The sequence below is a fragment of the Polyodon spathula genome, chromosome 35 (assembly GCF_017654505.1).
Source record: "Polyodon spathula isolate WHYD16114869_AA chromosome 35, ASM1765450v1, whole genome shotgun sequence".
NCBI lineage: Eukaryota > Metazoa > Chordata > Actinopteri > Acipenseriformes > Polyodontidae > Polyodon > Polyodon spathula.
Genome location: NC_054568.1, coordinates 5,206,880 through 5,226,898, shown reverse-complemented (window position 1 = coordinate 5,226,898; position 20,019 = coordinate 5,206,880). Strand labels below are relative to the sequence as shown.

Sequence of the window (20,019 nt, the reverse complement as noted above, 5' to 3'; positions counted from 1 at the left end):
AGTTGTCACACGCCGATTATTGGGATAAGCTCTCCACATACGAGGGTCGCTGGTGTCCACCGGGCTGGTTCGCCATTCAGAGTGAAGATACAGCTGCTCGGGTTTGTGATGGTCGCTGCTTCTCTTGCGCTCCGTGGAGGAGAACGGAGACCCACACAAAACACACCTGAGCTTGGGGCCTATCAAGCTGGTAGTAAAACCTGGACTGGGTGACTCTGCTCTGGAACAGGAGTCTTGTTGATATCCTGCAATGCTACGAGAACCCGGGCAGGGCGGGGGTGATCCCCGACAAGCCGGACCCTGGATGCGCGGAGCCTGCAACAGCGAAACACAGACCTGAACGTTATTCGTTATTACTAGACGCTTTTATCCAAAGCGATTTACAGAGACTGGGGGTGGGCTATGCTTCCGACAGGACCTCGCTTGTCATCCGAAGGACAGGAGAGGGAGAGAGCGAGCAGTGCCGAACCACACTCAACGAGACACTGTCCACAAACCAGTCTGAACTGGGAGGGTGGGGAACACAGCGTGCCCCCCTGCTGCACACTTTAACGCGCCGTGCCGCCTCCTCTTCCCCGATAGCCGCTTCTCCCTGGTTATGATAAAGTTTTTGCCCGGCTTTGGCACTGGAGCCGCGCTGAGCCCGGTCTGCAGAGCCTCTTTCAAATATGAACCCGACCGCCGATAAAGTACGATTTTAAAGAGTGAAACGAACTATTTAAACTGTAAATAACACAATACACGTTAATCGGACTTTTTAAAAAAAAACTGATCAACATACAAAAAGCAGTAACCAAGGTGTTCGGCTATCTCCGTGAACCCCCGCCCCCCTTTTCCGAGGGGTGACGTCATCTTCGCCAGCTCCCCTCCTCTCTCTTTACTCCGAGCCACGCCCCCTTTTCCGAGGGGTGACGTCATCTTCGTCAGCTCCCCTCCTCTCTCTTTACTCCGAGCCACGCCCCCTTTTCCGAGGGGTGACGTCATCTTCGTCAGCTCCCCTCCTCTCTCTTTACTCCGAGCCACGCCCCCTTTTCCGAGGGGTGACGTCATCTTCGTCAGCTCCCCTCCTCTCTCTTTACTCCGAGCCACGCCCCCTTTCCCGAGGGGTGACGTCATCTTCGTCAGCTCCCCTCCTCTCTCTTTACTCCGAGCCACGCCCCCTTTTCCGAGGGGTGACGTCATCTTCGTCAGCCCCTCCTCCTTTCTCTTTACTCCGAGCCACGCCCCCTTTTCCGAGGGGTGACGTCATCTTCGTCAGCTCCTCCTCCTTTCTCTTTACTCCGAGCCACGCCGCCATTTCACGCAGTCGAGTTTCGTTTTTCAACGCGGCCATAGAGGAAAGGAACCGGAGGGAAACGTATTTTTTTTTAAACAAAAAACAGTATCTCCTCTCTTTATTATTTCTTTGTTGTAAATGTGGAATGAACATTTTATAACAAACTTAAAAAAAAAAAAAAAAAGCAACCAAACCAACAACAACAACAACAAAGCTCACTCAAGCCAAGTGTAGAGCGAGTTGTTGTTTTTTTTTTTCGTAGTAAATGTACAGAGGGAAATGGCTCTGGAAAGCATGAGTGTCCACCACCAGTCCTCCCCACCAGCCTCCAGCCCTGAGCACAGCAGCGTCCTCCTCGACAGGTCGAGTAACCCTGCATGCCTCTGTGCAGCGCCCCGGTCACCCTGGGCTTCACTGTTAGCACTGTCACTGTTACTGTCGTGTTTCTTTCCAGGGCTAGAGAAGCCACGCCGTGCTTTGGGTAAATGTTGTTTGGTTGTTCAAAAGGGATTAAAGAAAGCCGGTCGGTTTTTATCGAGGAACGAGTAAAGGTAACAAACGCCATCTTGAAACGTTGCAAACAAAACAAAAACGAAAGGAAGGACAAATCAATTATTATTATTATTATTATTATTAATTTTAAACTGGACTGAGTTCTTATTCATTTAAAATTTTTATGTAAAAATTTATTAAATAAAAAAAAATTTTTTTTTTAATTAAGAAAATGTTTATAAAAAAAAAAAAAAAAAAAAAACCATATCCGGTCAGTAGAGTAAATTTAGAATTTTTTAAATTATTTTTTTTAACAACAGAATCTGACGCGGGACAAATGTTATGGAAAGTGTATTTGATAAGACACAGCAATTACCAGTACGGTTTTTATGATTATTGTTTAATTAATGTTAAAAAAATAATAATAATAAATCGAACGGTACGTTGTTCTGATAGACAAAAAAAAAAAAAAAAAAAAAAAACGTCAATTTGGTTAAAAATATATGTATTTAAAACAAAGTAGGTGCCGGTATATTAACAGTTTCTATTTGTCTGTTAAATTTCGGATTGTGTAATTGGGAATAACGAGTCTCTCCGGGGTGTGGTGCGCGCAAACGCAGCTGGTGAGAAAGCAAGTACTGTATTAGATTTACATTTTCTAAATATTTGTCCTGAAACTATTATTACAGTATTAACTTTAATGTAAGTGTTAATGTTTTTTTTCCCCCCCAACTCAGTTTTTGAAGTAGTCTGCCTTATTTACTGATTACACTAACTGTATTTTATATAAATATTATAGTTTGCTGCAGTATAACTGCGGCCCTGTTACGCGTTGCAACATTATTATATATTTTTATATATGTATAAATCCAAATGTTTATTATTGGACCTACACATGTGCAACTATATATATTCTAGTATATTATATATATATAGCATATTATATAATATATATATATATATTATATAATATATATACGTACTAAAATGATTTAGATTTGACAAGTGTATTACACATGTCAAAAAGTACAGTTTTCAAGGGAAATGTTCCCTATCTTCAAGTCCCCGAATCTCTCTGTTTTTTGTGGTGTTTATAAAAAAAACAAAACAAAAAAAACCCTAATCCTTTACTCCCATACCCCAGTGTACCTCATCAATATATGAAAACACATCCACCCACCACCACAGGTTTGTGTATAGTAAATGATTACAAAAAAAAAAATATATATTAGTTTATTTTATTTTTTTTTCTTACAGTATCTCCTTTTCCAGATCATAACGTTTCAAAAGCATTCTTGAAGTAAAACAAAACACATTCATCACCCCTCAAAGCTCCCTTAGGAACCTGTATTTAGAATTGATAAAAATTCAGATCTGCCCCAAATATAAGGTTGATAAACCAGTTTGATTTGATTTCTCTTCTTTGGGATGAATTTGAATTGTAGAACCTTTTTACTGGTAAGTGCCCTGTATTGTTAATTTCAATCAGTACGTTGACGTAAAACTGACCAAACATTGTGCTTCGATATTAAACTAAATGTACCTTCCTAATCCCTGACAACAGCTGACACTGCCTCTTAGAAGGAATCTACTCGGTCCTGAGATGATTATTATTATTATTATTATTATTAATATTATTATTATTACTTGTATAAGTTATTAATCAGGTGATTTGTAGTTTTATCAAAATACTTGGACTCAGTAATTGTATCTTTGCATAATTTACTATGCTGTAGTTTTGTTTAATTTCAGCAAAGAATAATCTTTTATTCTGTGCAGTGTAACAAACAAACAAAAACACACACATCAACACACACACATACATGCAAATAGTGTGTGTGTGTGTGTGTGTGGATTTGGCAGACAGATAAGTACCTTACTGTGGAAAATTATCATCTTCATCAGAAATAGGACTAGTGGAAGCTGTGTCGCAAATCTGCAGTAACACGCCAGGTAACTTGATAAAGATTAATCTTTAAGTTGGTACCTGGTGTCAGTTTAATATTTAAAATCTCGAGGTTTTAAGCTGTTGCTTGTCTTCAAATACGAATATGCCTTTGGGGGGTATTTTCCTTAATGCAAATGCATATTTTACAGAGAGGAAGAAAACTAGTAGAGCGTTCATATTAAGAAGTGATTTGAATCATTATTTAACTATCACCTCTGTCTGCAGCCAGGGGCTTCCCTGCTTATTTTGCACTGAAAACACTTTAATTGTATATGTGACTGTATTGGGACAAGGCAATTAACCCCCCAGAAATGAGATTTCATGAGAAAGAGGCTTGCTTTTAGTTCTCTAACTTGTGTGACATACTTTTTACTAAAAGTAATGTCGTACCTTGGTCTAAATATCTTGATTCAAAAATAAATAAATAAATCAGGCTGTTATGTTCCTTGTTAACCTCAGATCACTTTCACACTGTAAAAGTGGGGTTCATTTCCCAGGCTTTTAAATATAAGGATTAAACATGTCTCAATATTAATTTATTAAGAGCACCTGTAACTGAGTAGTTAAAAAAAAAAAAAAGATAATAAGACACACCTGAGCTTGTTAACTAGACTCTCTGTGGGCTGATCAAGCTGGTAGTGAAACCTGGACTGGGTGACACTGCTGTGCAGCAGGAGCCTTTATTCCCAACTCAAGGTTCTTAAGTTGGTTTTTCAGATGCACTTAATAAGTTGAAGTGTTGAAACATCCTTATGTTTAAAACAGTCAAGCGGTTATGAATGATTTAGCTCAGAAGGTGTCCATACATCAAATCTGTATGGAAAAGAAACTCTTTCTAGATTCGACCTGTTGCCATCCGTCCAGTTTGTGGAAAGACCTCTTAGACCTGGTGGAGAGACCGTGCTGACTTCAGCACTCCCAGTATGACTGCAGGAAGTTTAATATTTGCAGACCTGAATTTTTAGGAGCAGGTTGTTTGCTCTCTCTCGCTTTTTTTTTTTTTTTATTTTCAGGGAGGGTGCACAAACCGTGCGATGTTTTGTGAAGTTTCAAACTGACTTCCAACTTTTAAAACCCTGTAATACGTTTAAACTTGACAGTTAGTCACGTTTAAACTGTAGGAGGAAACAACTTTCGAACTTTTACAGTTTAATCGCGTTTCAACTTTGCGATTTAATCCCGTCAAAAACGCGTTGTAAATGTTTGTAAGCACTCACAAAAGCCATCGTGAGATGAAGCCCTCCATTCGCTGCTTTCCTAGGGTGCAACATTATTGTGAAATGAGACTGCCTGTGTACAGTGTTTTCATACTTCATACGGGGAAGATCTTTGTAAGGCTGTTGAAAAGATAACCTCGCACTGCACACACCCCACTGTGTAAGCCCTACAGCTGAACCATGTGTTTGACATGCGTATCTTTGACAGTGCTTAAACATTTAGGCAAAAACTGTAAACATCGAATACTTTGGAAATGATTAGACTCCAAGCTTTTAACGCCCGTAGCATGTGTAGTGGCTTGGGTATGGCGTGCTGGGCAGTGATGGAAATAAACACTCCTGTTGCGTAGCAGTTTTGCCTATTCCAGGTTTTACTGCTAGCTTGATTAGCCACAGTGAGGTGTGTGTATAGTGATTTGGGTACGGAGTGGGTATAGTGACCTGGTTGTTTTTCTTGGCCCTGCAGCAGGGAGCAGCAGGAGCTGGAGGAAGGGGAGCTGGAAGATGACGGAGGGGAGGTGGAGAGCCCCAAAGCCGGGGAGCCCCAGGAGAAAGTGGGGGGCCGTGGGAGAGAGAGGGAGAGGCACGGGAGCGGCTCGGAGGACGACAAGTCTCACCGGCGCAAGAGGAAGAGGAGGAAAGAGAAGGAGAAGGAGAAGAGGAGGGCGAAGAAGAGACGAAAATCCAAACACAAAGTGGGTATCCTGTACAGAAGTGCAACCGTGCTGTGCTTTCAGCTGTAGGGTGGACTCAGTGCTGCCGATTTTCTGTTTTATGATTGATTCTGTGTTTACTCCTTATTTCTTGTGTTTGATGTCGTGTGCTGTGAGCCTCTGGCCAGGTCATCGTTGGTCATGAGAGCTTGTGCTCAGTTGATGACGCTGGATAAATACAGGGTTCGATTAATTTATTGCAACTAGTGCAAACATTCATACTGCACAAAGGTAATGCCTAATACAAAATCAGCACATGTGCATTCCTGACACGGCAAAGCGTGCGCAAGAGAATTAAATACGCTCTCAGCTTAGCCAGACACTGAGCAAAACACGCTTCGGGTGAGATGTAAAAAACAAGGTCCTATTGGAAGTGACTCTGCAGCAGCAGCTGTTCATGCATAGCTCACCCCCTAGTCTCTGTAAGTCCCTCTGGATAAAAGCGTCTGCTAAGTGAGTAATTTAATAATAATAATAATAATAATGGGAATAACATGTAATCCTTTGTTTTTCCCCCAGCGCCATGCTTCCTCCAGCGACGAGCACTCTGAATTCAGTGACGAGTCGGACTACAGCCCTGGTGAAAAGGGCCTTCGCAAATACAGGGAGTACAGCCCCCAGTACCCTCCCCAGGTGGGTCTCTGTCGAGCAAAACAAAAACCCTCTTTGACTTGCAGGTTTCGTCTAGCAAAAACAAGCTGATCTCCAGGAAGGAAAATAAGACTCCTGTTGCGTAGCAGTCTGATCCATTCCTGGTTTTATTGTGAGTTTAATAAGACAGCGTGTTAGCTAGACACACTGGGGCTAATCAAGCTCGAAGTAAAACCCGGGTGAATGGATGAGTCTTATTTCCAGCCTTGCAAGGCTTGTTAGTATCAAGCCATCTGATCTTGTGTTTTGATGATAGGACTGTACTGTTAATATTAACGTTGTGTTCTCTCCTGCCTAGGCATTACAGTCTCACCCAGGTTATCTCCCACCCCCTCACGACAGCCCCATGCCCAAAAAGGGGGGCTACATGAAGCTGGAGAAGCCGGGGGGCTACAGGGGCTACGATAAGTACGAAGAGGAGAACTTTGAGGGGGGGGAGGAGGAAGAGATGGGAGATGAAGATTACGACGACTTCGCCAAGGAGCTCAACCAGTATCGCAAAGCCAAGGAGGGGACGGGGACCAACCGGGGGAGAGGTGAGCCCACAGGGGAGGGAGCGGCAGGGGGCAGGAACCAGCAGGGTAGGTGGGAGCTCATGAACTCATTTCACCAAGCTGCTTGCCTGTCGCGCACATCTGTTTGGCTGTGAAAGAATGTAGTATCAAAGACCTTCGATAGATGAAATGGTAGCCGTATTAGTCCAGAGATGATAGACAAAGAGAAGGAGAAGTGATACCTTTTATTGGACTGACTAAATAATAATTATTCACAAGCTTTCAAGACCTCAGAGGTCTCCCGTTCAGGTGAAGAAGAGACCTTTGAGGTCTTGAAAGCTTGTGAATAATTATTATTTAGTCAGTCCAATAAAAGGTATCGCTTCTTCTTCTCTCTGTCTAAAGACCTTCGAGAAAGACTTCCAGTCGAGAATCGCTTAGCAGCTTCGCTCACTGCAGGTTTTAACCAGGAGCTTGATTAGCCTCTTAATGTGTATAACCAGCTTCGCTCACTGCAGGTTTTAACCAGGAGCTTGATTAGCCTCTTAATGTGTATAACCAGCTTCGCTCACTGCAGGTTTTAACCAGGAGCTTGATTAGCCTCTTAATGTGTATAACCAGCTTCGCTCACTGCAGGTTTTAACCAGGAGCTTGATTAGCCTCTTAATGTGTATAACCAGCTTCGCTCACTGCAGGTTTTAACCAGGAGCTTGATTAGCCTCTTAATGTGTATAACCAGCTTCGCTCACTGCAGGTTTTAACCAGGAGCTTGATTAGCCTCTTAATGTGTATAACTAGCAAGTTCAGGTGTGTCTTATTAAACTTGTAGTAAAACCAGATCAAACTGCTGTGCAATGGGAGCCTCGTTCTCATCCCTGAGTTATGACTTATGACACACCCTGTACGTAAAGAAAATCGTGATTTATGCTTTTATGTTTGTTTATTTTTTTGTGCAGGCGGTAAAGGTCGCGGGAAGAACCAGCGAGGTCGAGTGGGAAGGGGAGGAGGCATGAGAGGAAGAGGCGGGCGAGGAGGCGGGCCTAGGGGCAGGGGGCGGGGCAAGATGGGCGGGGAGAACGAGGACGGAGATGGAATGCTGTACTGTGAGGAGAGGGAGGTGAGGCGCTGCGAACAATCTGTTTCATTTTCCTGAACTGTTTGACCACGGATGGGAATGAGACTCCTGTTGCACAGCAGTGTCACCCAGTCCAGGTTTTACTAGCAGCTTGATCAGCCCCAGTGTGTCTAGCTAACAAGCTGCTGTGCAGTAGAAGTCTCATTTCCATCCTTGCACTGTACACTACTACTAATGCTAACCTATCTGTTTGGTATTTGCATGTTTTTTCCAATGGTTAAATAGCTGATTGATTGATCGATCGGTTTGCTTGTTTTTCGTTTCAGTTCGGAGAGGAAGACTTTGACCACATGGGTGATGAAGAGTTTGACGATTACTCCAAAGAGCTGAACCACTACAGGAGAAACAAAGACGGGCCAAACAGAGGGAGAGGTGAGGACCTGTGCCAGGCTGAATTATCACACCCCACCCTAATCAAACCACCTCACAGCAAAAGTCACAGCAAAATCACATTAACCTTTCATGTGTGTGTGTGTGTGTGTGGGGGGGGGGGGGGGGGGGGGGGGGTCGCGGTGAGCAGTCTCTCCAGAACCAATGAGAAAACTGTTATCATCTGTGGTTGTTAAAAAACTGTTATCATCTGTGGTTGCTAAGGAATGTAAATACAAACATACAATTAAATTAAACATGCCTTCTGGTGCCACAGTGTAATGTTGCTGGCGCTGTATGAGGTTCTGAAGCCCGGCATGCCTAAAATCAATGAAAATTTGACCCTGCCGTCCAGCACGAAGTCGTGTGATCTTTTCTTGAGTTTATAATCAGGAGTGTTGCGCACATACGCACCTCTCCCGCGGGCACGGTACAGTAGAATTCCCTCCCTGTTATCGCGAGTACAGATCGTGATTCAAAATGCATGCCAGTGTATTTTGTGGACCTGATGGACTGCTTGTTGGTTTGTATTTCTTATTGTTTTTTGCTTGTCGTTCCCGGCAGGTGCTAAAGGAGGACGGGGGCGCGGCCGAGGTGGAAAGGGGGGCCGCGGGATGAACCGAGGCCGTGGGAGGAACAACCGGGGGAGGGGGAGAGGAGGGGACTGCGGGGGTCATGAGGAGGAGAACAATGGAGACATGGACATGGGGGTATGTGGGGCTGAGTGAGGGCTAATCCCACTTAGAGAGGTTTAGTGAAAGCACAGCAAAGTGTAGCACAGCGCAGTGACAACATGATTAAGCACAGGGAAGCGTTGTAAAGCAGAGAGGTCTAGTAAAGCATATTAAAAAAAAAAAAAAAAAAAAAATACTAACCCTTGTAAAAGTTTCCCATAGTAAAAGCAGAGCGAAGTGTAACAAGGCATGGCAAAGCATAGGCAAGCATTGTATAAACTTTTATAAACGCTGTTTTGCTCCTATAAGCTAATATGTGTTGGATGTCGGTAATTGTGTAGGGGAGCTCATCTTGTGCAGTCTGGACCGCCAATCAAAGCTATCCACACTGTGCAAGATGGCTTCCTCAGTGGTGTGCGCATCTCTCAATACATTAACCTCCACTCCCCCTACCTGTGTGTCTCTGCAGGACTGCGGCCCGCGCAGGAACGATCAGGACAGGTCCCACCAGCAGGTCTCGGACAAGAAGGGCAAAGCGATCTGCAAGTACTACATCGAGGGCAGGTGCACCTGGGTAAGACAGCAGGGAACAAACCCCTGCCTAGACACGGTCAATTCCACAGGGCTGGAAACGAGGCTCCTGTTGCACAGCAGTTTGTACCATTCCTGGTTTTACTGGGAGTTTAATGAAGCTGATTTCTTGGAACTTGTTGCCTGTACACTGAGGCTAACCGGGCTCCTTGTAAAACCTGGAATGGGTGAGCTGCTTTGCAATAGGAGTCTCAATCCCATGCCTGAATTCCAACCCCCTTCCGTGCGTGTGTCACATTACTGACATATTTGCATGCATCTGGAGAACTGTTTATCTAGTTATCGTGAAACCTTGTACATGTCTTATTAAGCTTGGGTTCTGAGTTTGCAGCTGCGGTGGGAGATGCATGTTCTGACTGGCTTGCTTGTTTGAGACTCCCATTGCATCACAGTTTATGACATTTATCAGCTTTGATAAATGAATCCCTTTTTTTTAACATGTGTTTTCTAGGGGGAACACTGCAACTTCAGCCACGACATCGAGCTGCCCAAGAAGAAAGAACTCTGCAAGTTCTACATCACAGGCTTCTGTGCAAGAGCTGAGAACTGCCCTTACATGCATGATATCCTTCAGTGACTTTCCCCTGGCGCTTTGAGATCGGAGTCGGGCTTGCCTACATTGTGGAGAAAAAAAAAAACTATAGCAATGTAATTTTGATCTTTTATTTAACACTGTGTAGTCAAAGAAACTACAGAATGATATTGCAAGTGTCTACCGGAAGCCATAATAGCAGTGCAGTATTCCATGTTCGATTAGGAAATGTTTTAAGTTTTTCGTTAAGTATATATATTGATTACAAAAAAAAAAAAAAAAATGTCCAGACAAGATTAAGTGTTACTCCTTAACTGTGTTCCACGTGACTTCCCGTGCAAGCTGTTTCACACCACTGGGTCGTGCGTGAATGGAGACGAGTGCATGTTCTCCCACGAGGACCTCTCTGAGGACACACAAGACCTGCTGAACAAGGTGAGAGGCTCTCTGCTTCATACCCCTGGGATCAGGGATGGGTCCGTTCCTGTTCTTCAATTCCGTTTTTAAAATGAATTCCCAGTAATCTGGGCAAGCACTGCTAGCTGACAGAACTTCCAGTTCTTTCCTGTTAGCCCAGTTAGTTTCCTACCAATAAATTCCCCATTATCAACGTTCATTTAGAGCAGGGCTGTCAGACTCTTCTGACTTCCGTTCCTTCCCAAGCTGTCAGTAACTTCATTGGTCTAATTACTTGATTAATTGCACACTTCTGTCCTCCAAAAGTTTTGTAGGTCGTGTACCTTGAATAAAGTGAATTGTTGCTATTATTGTTATTATTATTATTATTATTTTAAAACTGTAAAAGACCTTGACAAATACTAAATATTTGCACCTGAACAAGTAATGAAGAGTTTCAATAGTGACACCCAGACTTGTTTCCGTTCGTTTCCCAGATGTTAGCTGAGGACGCAGAAGCCGGGGCTGAGGATGAGAAGGAGGTGGAGGAGCTGAAGAAGCAGGGCATCAACCCGCTCCCCAAACCCCCTCCTGGGGTGGGCTTGCTCCCCACTCCCCCCCGGCCCCCTCCCTCCGACCCCAGCTCTCCCGGAGGGGGACCCTGCGACTCTCCAGGGGGTTCTGGGCCCGGATCGGGCCCCTGTCTGGTACCAGGGGGTCCAGGGGGAGGACCTTGCCCAGGACAGGCACCCCCTCCTGGGCCACCGCCCCCTCAGCCCATGCCACCCCCCCAGCCCTGCCTCAACAACGCGCAGAAGAAAATTCCCTCCCTGTTTGAGATTCGGGTGCAGCCCACTGGCCAGCTGGCACAGAAACTAGGAGTGCGGTGAGTCGCAAGTCAGGGTTATCAAACTTGGGGGGGGTGAACGAAGGATTCAATCTCTGATAGGGTCAACAAACAGTGCCCATCCGCTCAGTCCTCTTGTCTGAATCTTTAGCCACGCAGGTAGTTGGGCAGTCTCTAATTATTTTTTCTCTCTCTCTTCTCATCCAGACCCCCAGGCGGCCCCCCAGGCCCTCCCCCCCACACGGGCCCCCCCTCCTCCGGGCCCCCACCCCCCACTTCCAAGGGCCGATGGGCCCTCCAGGACACATGGGGCCCGGCCCCCCTCCAGGGCCCCCAGGGAGGTACCCAGGGGCCCGACTTACTCCCCGGGGGCCCCGATGCCCCACGACATGTCTATGGGTCCCCCAGGCATGAACCAGGGGCCTCCTCCAATGGGCCCCGGGCCCCCGATGATACCCTTCGGACCGGGCGACGGGCCCCCTCTAGGCATGATGCCCCCGGGTCCCCCACCACCCTACTTTGAGAACTTCTACCATCCTCAGCAGGGCATGGAGATGGAGCAAGGGGCAGAGGAAGGTACAGTAGAGTGCAGTACAGTATCATTAGATCTTCTGGTTTTTGATTAAATTACAAACTACAAAAGAACCCCAAAACAAACTACGTTTCCCAGTGCAGCTGGGCAGAGTCCCGCATTCCTGACTCGTATCTGTCACTGATTCCTTCTGAATACTTTAAACCCGCCCCAACTACTGAGTGACAGCAAATAACTAAAAATAAGCACAGAAAAAATGAAATTCATAAAAACTGAAGCCCTGATTATAATAGAGTTCCGTACATTAGATTACAACTCCCACTTTTTTTTTTTCTTTTTTCTAGAAGACGATTACGGAGACTACGAGGAGATGGAGCAGGGGGACGGCTCGATGGGGTTCATGGACCAGCCTCCCCCGGACCAGGGCTCCATGATGGGGCTTGACCCGGGGGCTGGGCAGGGTCAGAACCAGCCAGGGATCCCGGACTTCCTGCCCACGGCCCAGCGGGCTCTCTTCATGAGGATCCAACAGAAACAGCAGCAGGCAGAGGAGCGGGCGCGGAGGCTGGCAGAAGGAGGAGGAGAGAGAGACGCGGAAGGTATGACCAAGCCTCCCATCCCTTAGGAAAGAGGCGTCACAGTGAAGCATAGACAAGCATTTTAAAGCACAGAGAGGTGTGGTAAAGCATAGGGAAGCATTGTAAAGCACAGAGATGTCAGGTAAAGCATAGGGAAGCATTGTAAAGCACAGAGATGTCAGGTAAAGCATAGGGAAGCATTGTAAAGCACAAGAGAGGTCTGATAAAGCACAGGAAAGCATTGTGCATAGAGGTATGGTAAAGCATAAAGCAATCAATACTGCACGCTCTCATAAAGTGATTAAAAAGAAAATGATTAACACACCCCCCTCCCCCCTCCTCTTGGCAGGCGACACGGCTAACTGGTACTCCAGCGAGGAAGAGGACGGTGGCGGCAGTGTGACCTCCATCCTCAAAACCCTTCGCCAGCAAACGCAAGCGGGCAAGCTGCCAAACCAGCCTCCCCACCCCACAGACCCCAGCCCTGGGGGTCTCAACAATCCCCGCCCGGCTACAACCAACCCAGCAGCAGCAGCGACAGCAGCGGTCTCCGCAAGCCGCCCAGCCGACCCCCGACTGTCCCGGGACCCCCGTCTCACCAGGACGGGCGAGACCAGCCAGAGCGACCCCCCTGCGGACCCCCGTCTAGCCCGCCACGCCCCGCCTCCGAAACCAGACCCCGCCCCCCACCACAAGGTCCCCAGCGGCCCGGCAGACGAGGAGGAAGGGGAGAGGGTCTTGCGTGACAAGCCTGTCCCCATCCCCTCAGAGACCCTGCCAGGCCAGGCTCTCAGGGACCCCCGCTCCCAGCTGCAGCAGTTCAGCCACATCAAGAAGGACATCGTCCTCCTCAAGCCCAACTTCTCCAAAGCGGTGCTCTGGAGCCCCGAGGATTTGATACCCCTGCCTGTACCCAAGCAGGACTTCCTCCCCTTGCCTCCTGGGATACCCCCAGTGACAGCGGTGGACCCCAGACTGCACCGAGTCCAGCAGCAGCAGCGAGATCACACGGCCCCCCCCATTGCTCTCCCTCCTCCTCCTCTTCCTCCCCCTCCTCCCTCGATCCCTCCTGCCCAGCAGGCTCAGTCCGAGCCGGCCTCCCTCCCGGACTTCGAGCTCCTCTCTCGGATCCTGAAGACTGTCAACGCTGCTTCTGGGCAGACGCCCCTCCCCCAGGTTCAGCCGCCACCCTCCGCTCCAGTCCCCGCGGTGGACAAACCCGTCGACCCGCGGATGGCGCGAAAGCACCCAGCGGACCCCAGATTTCAAAACCAGAAGCCAACGGTCAAACCAGCAAGCGAAGCACTGTCAGCTGGCCCTGCTGCTAATGCTGTTTCTGCTGCTGCTTCTCCCCCAGTTATTGCTCAACCAACACAGCCAGCAGCGGCAGCCATCGCCCCTTACGACCCCAGACTGCTTTCAGCTGGGGGTGGGGGCAGAGGAGGGGGAGGTGTGGGACTGGGTAGCAGCAGCACAGGTCAGAGCAGTGTGCTGAGTGGTATAAGCCTGTACGACCCCAGGACTCAGAGCACAGGGAGTGGGGTAGGAGGAGGTGGTGGGGGGGCAGGTAGTGGCGCCTCCACGGTCAAATCCGAAAGCGGGAACACCACAAACGGGAATTCTTCCTCTGATCCCAAAGCAGGAGATGCAGGCAAGCAGGTCAAGCCGAAGGAGCCACTGTTTGTGCGAAAGTCTGCGCTGCATCAGCTGGAGACGGAGAAAGCCTCCGGATCAGAACCGGCCACGGACAGATACAGCAGCTACAACAGGCCCAGGCCCAAACCCGCCAGCGACGGTTCTGCCGTGACCGGGGTTTCCAATCCGGAATCCGGACAGCAGCCTGGGGTTCACAACCTCCCTGTGTCTTCCGTGTTCGGGTTGAAACAGGCGGCCAAATCCGGGGGTACGGGGAGCCCCTTCGGGGGAAGCAGCCCCGCGCAGCCAGCAGACAGTGCCGAGCAAGACGCCGCCTCGCTGAAAGAGGTCTTCAAGGGCTTTGACCCCACGGCTTCTCCCTTCTGCCAGTGAAGAGACTCAAAAGGAAACTCAAGAAAACTGTTGTACAGGGATGGGAGGACGGGGCGGGACGGGATGGGGGAGAGTTGCGATCCTCGTTTTGTCTTGCCTTCAGTCAGTGTTTGTTTCGGGAATGGAGAGGAGAGGCAGGGGTCGCGTTTTTGTACTTTTTAAAAAGAACAAAGAAAAAAAGTTACTTAAGCCCCCTCCCCCCAAAAAAACAAAACAACTTTACAGAAACACTGCAAAATGCTTGTTTTGATGATTATTTTTTTTTTTATTCCATTGATAATTAATAACCGGACTAGTTTTTTGTTTATCTTCTTCTTGTAATATTTTGTTTATCTATATGGGTTCAGATTAATTTGGAAGCCTTGTTGAGGGGCATGTTTTTATATTACTTTTTTTTTGGGGGGGTGTAAAAAGCATGAACTGCCTCGTTAATTCTCATGAAGAAAATAAAAATGTAGATTTTCTTTCTATTTTTTGGGGGTGTTCAAAAGATTTTTTTTTTTTTTAAATCTCTTTTCTATCGCCTGTCTTTGGAGCGAACCTCTGTTGTAATAACCATGAATGCGTTTCAATGTATTTTAAGTGTTTTAGCTGTACTCAAACAATGTGGCATTGTTTAGGGCACTGGCATTATTGACTTACAAGTTGCCATACTTGTTAATCTTTTGATATCGGCGTGGGAATTGAAAATCTAACTGCATATATACAGTACTTTCGCGACTAAAACATTTTCCAAAATCCGTCTGTTTTACAGTCTTTAAAATGTGTATTGTTTTTTTTAATTTTATTTATTATTTGTTTTGTACACTTTTATGTAATGTTGTAAACTTTTATGTAATGGAAAGTTTGATGTATATATATAAAAAATATATCTTATTTTTTTGGGGGGGGGGGGTGGGTGGGGAGGGATCTCCTGCTCCATATGCATCAAGACTTTAAAACTCTTTGAAAACCTTTGCATCGTTATTAAACATCAGAGCTGACGGACCCTTTTATTGGACTGTCTGGATAGAGCTCTCCACGGGGTGTCGCTGGCGTCCATCGGGCTGAGTCACCTTTCACAGTGAAAGGAGTGTAGAAGCAGCTGCCTGGGTTTGTGTGGGTCTCTGTTCTCCTCCACAGAGTCCAAGAGAAACAGCGACCATCACAAACCCAGGCAGCTGCTTCTTCTCTCGTTTAGCTGTGAATGTTAAGTGGCCCTCATCTGATTTCTGTGCGGAGCTCCATCACAATAATCACTTTATGTTGTGTGAAGTAAGAATTTCAGCGGACTGAAAAGGGTTAAAAGAGATTTTGTAATAAAATTCGGGGGTTGCAGTTTTGTATGGATTTTACTGACGGTGAAATGTGAAATAAAAATACGAGCTGAACTTCAGAACGAACATGAAAACTGACTGAATGCTTTCTTCTGACACAACCCAAGCCTAGCAAATCTCTCTTGCATTACATTCAAATATCTCCGAGGGTCGATCAATACATTTTCTGCATTACATGCAGTAGATTGGATTTTTTAAAAAAAACTGAATTGAAAATGTATTAGCAAGTCCTCTAGCAAACTGTATTCTATTAAATGATTTGCACACTTCCCAGCCGGTCATCATCGCCTCAATCGCACGACCGCTTCTCAAGCACACTGGAATGTACTCTGGAGTTCAGCGGGTTGATAGGTCAACAAAACAACGTCATCGCGTTCCAATGTTTATTGAGGTCTTTGAAATAATTACTTTAACTTAATATGTGCGTATATCTGTCGTGGAGCAATCTAGATATTTGAAATAAGCGAGAGAGAGAGAGAGCGATAGATAGAGTCATGCATGGAGCATATGCATCAACATTAAACACACTAACTGGGTTATACTTTCAATATATCTTTCTATTTATCTACTTAAACATTTTTTAGGTTAATTTGTGTTTTATTTAATACAAAAAAGTTCAAACTACTCCATAGTTTACAATTGCACCAAGTACAGTTAGAAGCAGCGTGCAAAGAAGGGCGGGGCCAAACGCTATTAGAATATTCCCTTTTGCAGAGACGCCGGAGGAGCCAGTCATGGGTGTCATTTCAGGTGAAGTGTCTCATACACAAGCGAGTAAATCCCTGTTAATAAAGTTCTCAACAATGATAATAATAGTGTTGTGCTTAATTAAAAGGTCGAAATAGAATATAAATGGGCACTTGAAATACACAAAAAAATATATATATTATATATATATATATATATATATATATATATATATATATATATATATATATATATATATATTCGCGCTTAAACTTCGCTTAGGTCACGCTGTCAGGTCATGGCGCTGATCTCGCAGTTCTTGCCGTAGAATCCTTGCGGGCAGACGCAGGTCTAAACGTTTTCAAGATCCTGGTTAGAAAAACAAACAAACAAACAAACAAAAACGCAAAACAAAGTAGTAAAGTATTCATTCATTTCTGTGTGTTTAAAAAATGTTTTTTTTTTTTTTTTTTTTTTTTTTTTTTTAACTTTGATTTGTATTTTATTTATTGATCTGTGTATTAATTTGTTTAAATTATTAAAATTGTATTTGTTGTGTTTTTGGTTTTAAAACTATGTACGTGTGTATGCATGCATGTATTTTAGTGGATAATCGACTAGCCCGACTTACATTGCAGCTGCCCCCGCTCTTGCACGGGTTGCTATCTCACTCCTTTGTCTCCATCTCGCAGTTGGTGCCGCTGAAGCCCGGGCTGCAGGTACAGGTATAGCTGCCCTGGCCCGTGTTGGTGCAGGTCGCTCCGTTACGGCAGGGCCGGTGGTTGGTGCAGTAGTTCAGGTCCTGGTTGCAGAAGAGACCGCCCCAGCCTTCCTGACAGTTACACTGCCAGGGCTGACTGCAGGTCCCGTGGAGGCAGCCGAGGTGATTTCGGTCAAGGCGGTTCCGTAGGTGCAGGGCGGCTCGGGGGAGATGACAGCCTGGGCATGCTTCAGACAGACCCGGAAAAAGATCCGACACTCCCGAGGGTTACTGCAGACGCCTCGGGAGCTTGTAAAGGAATGAACTTTCAATTCAAACACTCCGGAGGAAGATACCTGTTGATGGGAGAATACTAATAATAATAACGCACGGTAAACGCACTGTGCGTAAAAACTAAAACCGCATTAAAAACACAGTGAACAATTAATCATCGATACTTACCAGATGCGTGGAAAGCAAGCACAGCAGACACGCTAAGAAATATGAAGTCATGTTCGAGGATTGCACTGCATTCTGCACTGGTACTATAAAAGGCATTTCAACATTTATTTTTTTTGTAAGTTGAAATTGTTAAAATGTCCACCAGATGACGATATAGTCCACGTTGGACACTAAAATCCATGTACATTAAAAAACAAGTGATCCTCGCACTAGATATTAACACTAAAAACACAGGAAAGGTTACGAACGAGAGGAAGCCATTCGGCCCATTTAAGCTCGAACGGTTCCGAGGAGCTGGTCAGAACTTTGGCAAGAGTGTTGCAAACGGAGATGACGCAACGATTGTGCGGTAAGGTATTGATGAAGATAACCTCATTCTCTCAGGATATCCCCTTGATAAGAGAAGTGCGATGCGATATGCAACCTCCCGAATCAAAACAACAGGAACGCAGCTGCTGGGAAGTGATCTCACCTTGACTCCCCTTCCATCATTGACCGTTTGTATTCGCTCCAGTGCGAAAAGCAAGTCACCAAGCTAAGCAACGAGAGGTACACCAACGTGTGATTCATGCTTTTACTGTGGAAAACGTGTATAGGGTAGACAGACAGACAGACAGTTAGATAGATCTATACGCATATACACACAGTGGGTTATGACGTTGAATATTCCCACGCAAAGGAAATGCACCCCACCTCGATAGACAATACACCGATGATTCATCCTGAAAATAAACGCAAGGAGAGAGGCGCCGTTGTTACTGCGCTGATAAGGCGCCCTATCGTTGACTTGCTTCCGATAGACCAGAAAAACAATAGACTGCAGTGTCCTGCAGAACCCAGGGCGCCTTCTTACTGACTGGCTGTCTGCTCTCTGCATCTCTACAGCCCGGTACCTAGAACTGTTTGATAATGTGTTGAAACACGCAGACCAAGGTTAAGGGTTAAAGAGTTCCAGATCGTTCTGTTCTGGAACACATGACGTTTATTTATTGATGACAGCTGACAGCTCATTTTAATATATATATATATATATATATATATATATATATATATATATATATATATATATATATATAGAGAGAGAGAGAGAGAGAGAGAGAGAGAGAGAGAGAGAGAGAGAGAGAGAGAGAGAGAGAGAGAGAGACTCGAACGCGATTGAAACGCTGTCCAACAGAATTATAAATAAATAAATAAAACACATTTAAATGGCAGAAACAGGATTGCCCATATCTGTCAGCTTGAAATGTTACGAAAACCTTAAAATGAAGAATTTCTAAACTTAAAAAAAAACTAACAAACAAACAAACAAAAAAACTTCTAGGTTTGGAAAGAAATGTGAGATTCAAATCGCCAAAATATTTAAAATAAATTGACCGAAATATATCAGGACACACAACGATCTCGCTGTACTGTGTGCAAAGCAATCAAGTTTCAAGCATCGCTCCCATTTTGCCTTGGAGAGCGATCGTTATGCTGAAGTTTCTCGTGCTATTCCGTGTTTGGAGAACCCAAGAGGTCCCTCGGGCTCGTTCAGAAGTGTAGCGAAGTGTAGAAACACACGAACACAGAAGATCAATCCAGATTTACAAAACCTTTGGCGGCTGTCCAATATTTTCATGAAAAACTGGTTTTTCCCATGTGAAAATGACCACAGCATTCTCCGCTCGATACGCATGCCACTCGAATACACGGTTACGAGCACTGTACTATTAAATACTTAATAATAATAATAATAATAATAATAATAATAAATAATAATAATAATAATAATAATAACTTCACTTGATCCGCCCCTCCTGGTTCCTCAGCTGATGCGCTACCCTTGCACAGTTGCACTGCTAATCTGTCGTTGATATAATTTGCTGTAACCCTAACTCGCTGCATCCTAGTTCATATTGTATTCTATTATTATTTGCACTGAGTGTAAACTACACTGTGTTTAAATATGAAGCTTGCATTGTAACCCTGCGCTGCCCTGTAAAGCCTATAAGTCGCCTTGGATAAAGGCGTCTGGCAAAGTGAATAATTAATTAACAACAATTATAACAATTATGTTAATTGCCTGCTGCTAAAGGAACAAAGCAAAGGTGGTTCAAGCATTCTCAATGGGCCCCGCTGTTCCCTAGTGTCTGATGCGCGCAGGCCTCTTTGCACAAGGGATGCGCGCACGTCGGCACTTTTCCAGAAACATTCTCCCATCTTTCTGGGTCGAGACAGGAAGCTGGGATCGCATAATAAATAGGACAATAAATCACATCGTAAATAAAGCGTTTCAGAGCCGGATTAAGCTGACCTGGGACCCGGGCCTCCTGTGAATTGAAAACATGGTTTCTGATATAAATTTGTAATGGAAATAATTCGAAACGCATTTTAGCGGATTG

The 20,019-nt window shown here is 45.4% G+C and overlaps 1 protein-coding gene and 1 long non-coding RNA gene across 2 annotated transcripts; one reads left to right on the top strand and one right to left on the bottom strand.

Moving 5' to 3' along the window:
* The first annotated feature begins 56 nt into the window (after positions 1–56).
* LOC121303767 (zinc finger CCCH domain-containing protein 4-like) lies at positions 57–14,676 on the top strand. Its single transcript, XM_041234544.1, has 15 exons — positions 57–1,638; positions 5,400–5,628; positions 6,166–6,279; positions 6,596–6,878; positions 7,748–7,908; positions 8,193–8,298; positions 8,860–9,005; positions 9,439–9,543; positions 10,012–10,123; positions 10,418–10,527; positions 10,986–11,374; positions 11,543–11,667; positions 11,699–11,911; positions 12,212–12,466; positions 12,795–14,676. Exons 1-15 carry the CDS (start codon positions 1,556–1,558, stop codon positions 14,471–14,473), a joined length of 4,110 nt encoding a protein of 1,369 aa, XP_041090478.1. The 5' UTR covers positions 57–1,555; the 3' UTR covers positions 14,474–14,676.
* Positions 14,677–16,763: 2,087 nt separating this feature from the next.
* LOC121303884 lies at positions 16,764–18,574 on the bottom strand. Its single transcript, XR_005947883.1, has 3 exons — positions 17,639–18,574; positions 17,108–17,532; positions 16,764–16,845 (listed from the first exon to the last, which is right to left on the bottom strand). It is a non-coding gene; the product is annotated as an uncharacterized LOC121303884 (long non-coding RNA).
* Positions 18,575–20,019: the final 1,445 nt, after the last annotated feature.

Excerpts from the sequence above, each read along its gene's own strand:
- LOC121303767 (XM_041234544.1), top strand. The coding sequence starts at position 1,556 with ATGGCTCTGGAAAGCATGAGTGTCCACCACCAGTCCTCCCCACCAGCC. Across the intron at positions 10,528-10,985 it reads CACAAGACCTGCTGAACAAG|ATGTTAGCTGAGGACGCAGA; the intron begins GTGAGAGGCTCT and ends TTCGTTTCCCAG. Across the intron at positions 11,668-11,698 it reads CCCGGCCCCCCTCCAGGGCC|CCCCGGGGGCCCCGATGCCC; the intron begins CCCAGGGAGGTA and ends GCCCGACTTACT.